At 39.0% G+C, this 6,236-nt stretch overlaps 1 protein-coding gene across 3 annotated transcripts; it reads left to right on the plus strand.

Annotated features, from left to right (window-relative positions):
• The first annotated feature begins 31 nt into the window (after positions 1 to 31).
• Positions 32 to 5,997, plus strand: abhd4 (abhydrolase domain containing 4, N-acyl phospholipase B). Of its 3 annotated transcripts, none has more exons than XM_067605028.1 (9): positions 32 to 617; positions 1,351 to 1,415; positions 2,646 to 2,731; positions 2,873 to 2,977; positions 3,215 to 3,503; positions 4,583 to 4,776; positions 4,856 to 4,967; positions 5,144 to 5,330; positions 5,554 to 5,997. In XM_067605028.1, exons 3-9 carry the CDS (start codon positions 2,692 to 2,694, stop codon positions 5,641 to 5,643), a joined length of 1,017 nt encoding a protein of 338 aa, XP_067461129.1. In that variant the 5' UTR covers positions 32 to 617; positions 1,351 to 1,415; positions 2,646 to 2,691; the 3' UTR covers positions 5,644 to 5,997. The 3 variants fall into 3 exon arrangements, with proteins under 3 accessions (XP_067461129.1, XP_067461130.1, XP_067461128.1); XM_067605029.1 differs by having other exon boundaries at positions 1,356 to 1,415; XM_067605027.1 differs by lacking the exon at positions 1,351 to 1,415 and having other exon boundaries at positions 33 to 617.
• Positions 5,998 to 6,236: the final 239 nt, after the last annotated feature.

Here is a 6,236-nt window from a genome sequence, read left to right on the forward strand (position 1 = left end):
AAGAGGTGTAATACGTGTAAAGATGTTCCACTCTGCCACATTTCGATCCAACTGCACTGCTACCAGTTTTGTTACGGCACTCTCACCAATTTTCTAGCGAAATGAAACAGGTCCCAGCTGTGAATCCCCTCCCAAAATATCATATCATTGATATTACTCCACTTTTAAAATTCTCCAGCTCTCAATCCACATACAACCGGCCGCTAGTGTGTGTTGTTGGCTAGTAAGTCAATGTACTGTCAAGTTTGTGTCTGATAAACGCCGACCTAAAAACGTTTTAGGAAATTTACTCAAATAATGCAAGGCGAAATGTCTCTATTTTGGCTGTGAGCACCCCGTACGTTGTATTTGGGAGGTTAGTTAATGACAGTGAGGCTTTATGTGTAGTGAAGCATCTTCTCTTTAGACGATCTTTGTACTCGGTCAGCTGATCTAGGAATGTACAAGTTACAAAACATAGAAACCCCGTAACACGCAGTAGTACCATTTAAAAAACAGATACAAAGAAACGACTTGAAATCCCATAACGTAATTTTGCTGATTGTAGTCACCGGAATATGTCAACCAATGGATCCTGCTACAACCACGGCTCCGATGCAGAACGACTGTGAGACAGAGTAAGTAACTTAAATACTAAATAGCTGCGTACAGCCTTCCCTGGTCTGCTTACATTTCATTTCAAACCTTTATTTATACGGGATAGGCCATTGAGAGCAAGCACTCTTTTTCAATTATGACCTGATTACAATTCAAATATAAAATATAAGAAAATAAACAAACAAACAAAAGCAATATATTAAAAGCAATAACACATAATATGAAACATATTCATTATTAAACTTCTTAATTATATAATGCACATAAAATTTAAAGCTTAATGTGCTAGCTAAATTTTTGAAAACTGACTATGTGTATTTTGTCGTTTTCTCTCTTCAAGACATTTACTGGGGTATTTACAAAGGAATACTGTACTGTAGTGTCTTGCCATTGTTTCTAAACGTATCTCTACCATATCCTAATGTAAAATACTGTTACTGCCCACACTGACTTAAGGTGTTTATGTGTAATTACCCTAGAGAAATAAACCCTTTTTGGTACATTTTAGAAATGTAGCTCACTAATGTGTATATATATATATATATATATATGTATATATACAGTTGAGAAAACTATCAAGCCTTCTGTGACCAAAATGAGAGTAAAAGTATTAGTCCACTGTAAGTTAGTCACTGTCTCACTGTGAACTCCTGTGTCAGTACTTAAGGACTACTGTGTATAATAGTGATTGAATTAGGTGGTCTTGATCCAGCACTCCTGACAAACTGGTCCTTTTATTGTCATTCATTGAAGAGCAGCAGTGAGTGACACGCCACAGTGACTCAGCAAGTTTGAATTGGCTGTTGACTGCCGAACAGGTAGAGGGTCTGGTGATGTACCTGGTGTATTGATGGTAGAGGTAGAAGTGTGGCGCTGGCATATTTCTGCCTCAAGTCAAAGAGGAAGTGGGAGGTAAACCCCCCTCAGCTCAGCTGACTCGCCTTTTGATTTCCAGAATAAAAACTAAAAAAGAGGGAAGTGTATTGCATTAAACTGCTTGAGCGATAAATGTGATTTGTGTTAAGAGGTCACAGGTGAGCTACATACAGTTGTATGCAAAAGTTTGGGCACCCCTTGACAAAGAACATATTTTGAAATAATGAACATATTATGAAAACATCTTTCTGGCATGTGCACAAGTTTGGACACCATAAGAGTTCTTATGTCTCAGATTCTTTTTACAAGGTCTCAGATCTTAATCAGCTCGTTAGAACTGAGGCATCTCAACAACTGTCATCAGGAAATGTCAGCTGGTGCCATTTTCATAGCTTTACAAAGCTTTGAAAGTTTTGAAAATGACACTCAGCAACCATGGGTTCCTTGTAAGAAATGAAAGTTACTGATGCCGACAATGCAGGGGAAGGATTTAAACATAAATGAAAATCTGTGGGAAGATCTTAAAAGAGCTGTGCATGCAAGACGGCCCAAGAATATTGCAGAACTAGAAGCCTTTTGCAAGGAAGAATGGGAGAAAATCCCAAATACAAGAGTTGAATGACATGTAGCTGCCTACAAAAAGCGTTTGCAAGCGGTGATATCTGCCAGAGGGGGTGTTACACAGTACTGACTGTGTAGGTGCCCAAACTTTTGCAAATGCCACAATGTTTTTCTTTTTTTTTTATTGTTGTTCAATTTATGACATAAAAAAGTGTCTATGCATCATTTTTTGCTGAAAATATTATGTTTTTCCCCATATTCTAGAGGGACTGTGTTTACTATTTTTCAATTAAAAAAATCACCAAAATATGTGATTTGTGAAGGGATGTCCAAACTTTTGCACACACAGCTGTAAATATTAACCACTACATCACAACTGTGGGTCCCGGCACTGACTTTGATTGACAGCATGATGGCTGTGACATGTGACTCCTTGGTGTGTAACCCTTGTGTTCCGTACACATAACATGATAACATTAGCTACACTGGCTTTAACCTTGGACTCCTGTCAGAAGTATCATAGTGTTGCACTCAGCATGAGCTAAACATTTCATCTACTATCTCTTCGCTCTTTTCACATCTTTCCTTTTATTTATTTCTTTTTTTGATAGGTCAAGTTCAGTTTGGAGCTGGTGGCCCTCCTGGCGTCCAACCTCCATGTCCCTTTTGAAGACTACAGAGTCCAAGATTCTTAACTGTAAGATCATGTTGACTAATACTGGCCGATGTACTGTAAGTGTAATGAGACACTTGCTGTGTATTCAGCCAGCTGTTATGTTGCTGGCTATTGAAGTTACTAATGGTTTTACTAATGGTCATTTGTCTCTGGTCACAACAGGTATTCAGAATGACCTATGGGCCAGGTTTGTGACCCTTCCAAACCAAGACCGAATATGGACTCTGACCCTCACTAACAAGGCAGTTCGCAAACCTGTGACGCAAGGTACTGACCTCTGCCACCCTCCTCTCAGCCTTTGTTTGCTTACTGGGAGGCAACAGCTGCACTGTAATATTATCATAACATATGGATTACATAACCCATATCTATCTATCTTGTCTACCAACTGTGAAACTTACATCTGCTGCCTTAAAAGGTGTCCGCTTCGTTCTATTTGTGTCTGTCACTCTCACACACGTTCTCCTCTATTTCTTTTCTGCCGCCCCCTCCTTTCTCCTACAGCTGCTAAGACTCCCCTAGTGATGGTTCATGGCTTTGGAGGAGGGGTAGGCCTGTGGATCAGGAACCTGGATGCGCTGAGCCGGTCACGGCCTGTATATGCCTTCGACCTCCTGGGTTTTGGCAGGAGTTCCAGGCCTTCTTTCCCCTCAGATGCTGAAAAGGCAGAGGAGCAGTTTGTCAACTCTATTGAGCAGTGGAGACAATCTGTAGGCCTGGAGAACATGATTCTGCTGGGACACAGTCTGGGGGGGTACCTGGCGACCTCCTATGCCATCCAGTACCCTTCTAGGTATGCTGATTGAACTCTTAATACATGTCTTGAGGGGATCTTTAAGGATGAAAGACTTTAGTAGGTCATGTTCTATGAAAAAAGCCAGAATTGTATTTGAATAGCAGTCACTGAATGAGTCATGCTCAATATTAAACTGGCTTGTGTCTATTTTTTTTTTTTTTATTTGAAGAATTGGAGCTAAAAGTTAAATGTATTGATTATTACATTTAATATTTATTCATTAATTGTACATAACAAACTCATAATGCCTTTACCTGTCAAACCCATTTTAGGTGAAATTAGCTGTTAAGTATGAATAAGGAAAACAACATTTATGGAGTCACATACAGCTTGAGTAGAGTTGAGGCTACTGATTTGATAAACACTTAACACCTGTAATAAATGACTTTTTGACCAAGATGTAAACACAACATATAATAATTTTACATTTTATATGATGACGCTGTTAACAAGAAGAATTTGCCTGTTTACACATCCAGCAGACACAGAGTATGTTCACCAGCTAGATGATATCTGATAAGAATGGTGAGAATGAACCAAAACAGAACATTTACAGGCCATAAAACCAAAGAAATGAGCTGAAAGATGCTAAAACGCTTTGTTTACCATCTGGGGAATTGCAGAGTTGGCTGATAATTCTTTGTGGGTTTGTCACTACGAGCAACACCCTTCACATTACACATAGTCATTCGATCCATTGTTAATGTAAAAATTTTGATTATAGCAGCTTTAAACTGGTACTTGTACTAAGACTTTACAAAAGCGAATAGGAATCTGCTGCCCTGCCGTTTATCAGATATAAATGCAATAAGTTTGGCCCCTTATTTGTGCGTCCATATTGTCTGCTTAAGAGACATGCTAAACAAAAATGTAAAAAAAATATATATATATATATTTATTTTAATGCTTGTTAAGTACATACAAAACTAATGTTTGATGATCATATTTTCAATTTAGAGAGCTTAGATATCTGTTCTGGGTGCAATCATAACCTTGTGAATATCAATAAAACATAAAATGATGACAAATACACAGCAGATGATGTGATTAATATATTGTATTCTGCTCTCTTCCAGAGTGTCACATCTTATCCTGGTTGACCCGTGGGGTTTCCCTGAGCGCCCACAGCCACAGACACAGACCCAGGAGGGTCAAAGTCAGGGGCCAGAGGTGGTGAAAAGGCGGCCTATTCCACGTTGGGTGAAAGCTATTGCAGCAGTGGTTTCCCTCTTCAACCCACTGGCTGTTATCAGAGCAGCAGGCCCATGGGGTAAGACGTGTAAATATCTGTCTGCTGTTGTGCTATGACACATGTAATGCTCTCATCTCACAGTGTGTAATTGGTTCAGGTCCGGGCTTGGTGAACAGATTTCGCCCCGATTTCAAAAGGAAGTTTGAAGATATGTTTGACGATGACACTATGACGCAGTATATCTACCACTGTAATGCACAAACCCCAAGGTACGTCAACACACGCGTCATAATCACATTTTGAACAAAAGAACATAACACTTGCAAAAAGCTGACACGGGCTTTAGAAAACAGTGACACCCTCTTAATTCCACATGCATTATTTTTTCATTGTCTTCCTCAACTAATTTCCATTCCACCTTTTCCATTTACTTTCCTTTTCCCAGTGGTGAGGTGGGTTTCCGGGCCATGTCGGAGTCTCTTGGCTGGGCTAAGAGGCCTATGCTTCAGCGGGTTCATCTGCTGCCCCCCTCCATGCCACTCACCATGCTGTATGGAGCACAATCCTGGGTGGACAGCTCATCTGGAGACAGAGTTGCCCAGATTAGGAGCCAGGTCCACACCAAAGTGCTGGTGAGTAGAGATGCCAAGATTCAAATACATAGAGACACAGAGTCATGAGATACAGTATTATCCGATTATTAGTTTAGCTCCATTCGGTGTTCAGCTTTGAACTTGTGTAACCCTAATTTCATTTATATTTTCTGCACACTGACTGTAGTGAAACTTAATATAGTTATACATAATTTCTGACCGTCTTTTCTATCTCTATTTCCTTATCTGTGTCACTCTGCAGCTGATAAATGAAGCCTCTCACCATGTGTATGCTGATCAACCAGATGAGTTCAACAGAGTGGTCGAAAATATATGTAGCTCTGTTAACTGACATGTGCGTATGTGTACAAGGACTCTAACTACATAGACAATTCATGGTGGTTTCAACACTGCAAACTTTGCATGTGAAAGCACACTGAATGGTTTTGTTTCAGGGCAGTAGCTCTTCATAACTTTGAATGTAATTTTGTTATGAATCCTGTCCTCATAGTAACAAGTTAGTGATATTATCGTAGTGAAATTGAGTTGTAATTTGTTGGCTGATGTACACTATTATTTTTTTTCAAGCTAGTATTGTCGTTAAATGTATTTATTACATATGATATGTATTTTTAATGTGTCCATACAGGAGATTAATTGGACCACTTAATACACTTCTAAATTATTTTGCCCATTTTTATGTTGTTTTTTTTACAATAAGTGAAACACACACATAACTGTGGATGCCAAGGGTCTATGTAAGGGTCTATAAGAGCAGCCACATGACTACTGATTCACTTTTTTTTTTACATGTTCCTGAGATGAAGCATTAAGTACTATATGTAATATTTTCTTTGACCCCCTGCTTTTCTGTTTTACCTTTTAATTTCTGGTTGTGTATCAAACAGCTGTGTGTATTTTATACCTTGAAAATAATAAAAGCCT

This window comes from Thunnus thynnus, chromosome 12 (assembly GCF_963924715.1).
Source record: "Thunnus thynnus chromosome 12, fThuThy2.1, whole genome shotgun sequence".
In the NCBI taxonomy this organism is placed as follows: Eukaryota; Metazoa; Chordata; class Actinopteri; order Scombriformes; family Scombridae; genus Thunnus; species Thunnus thynnus.

Coding starts and splice junctions, on each gene's coding strand:
- abhd4 (XM_067605027.1), top strand. CDS start 568: ATGGATCCTGCTACAACCACGGCTCCGATGCAGAACGACTGTGAGACA. Junction 618..2,645: donor CAGAACGACTGTGAGACAGA/GTAAGTAACTTA, acceptor TTTTTTTGATAG/GTCAAGTTCAGTTTGGAGCT. Junction 2,732..2,872: donor AGAGTCCAAGATTCTTAACT/GTAAGATCATGT, acceptor TGGTCACAACAG/GTATTCAGAATGACCTATGG.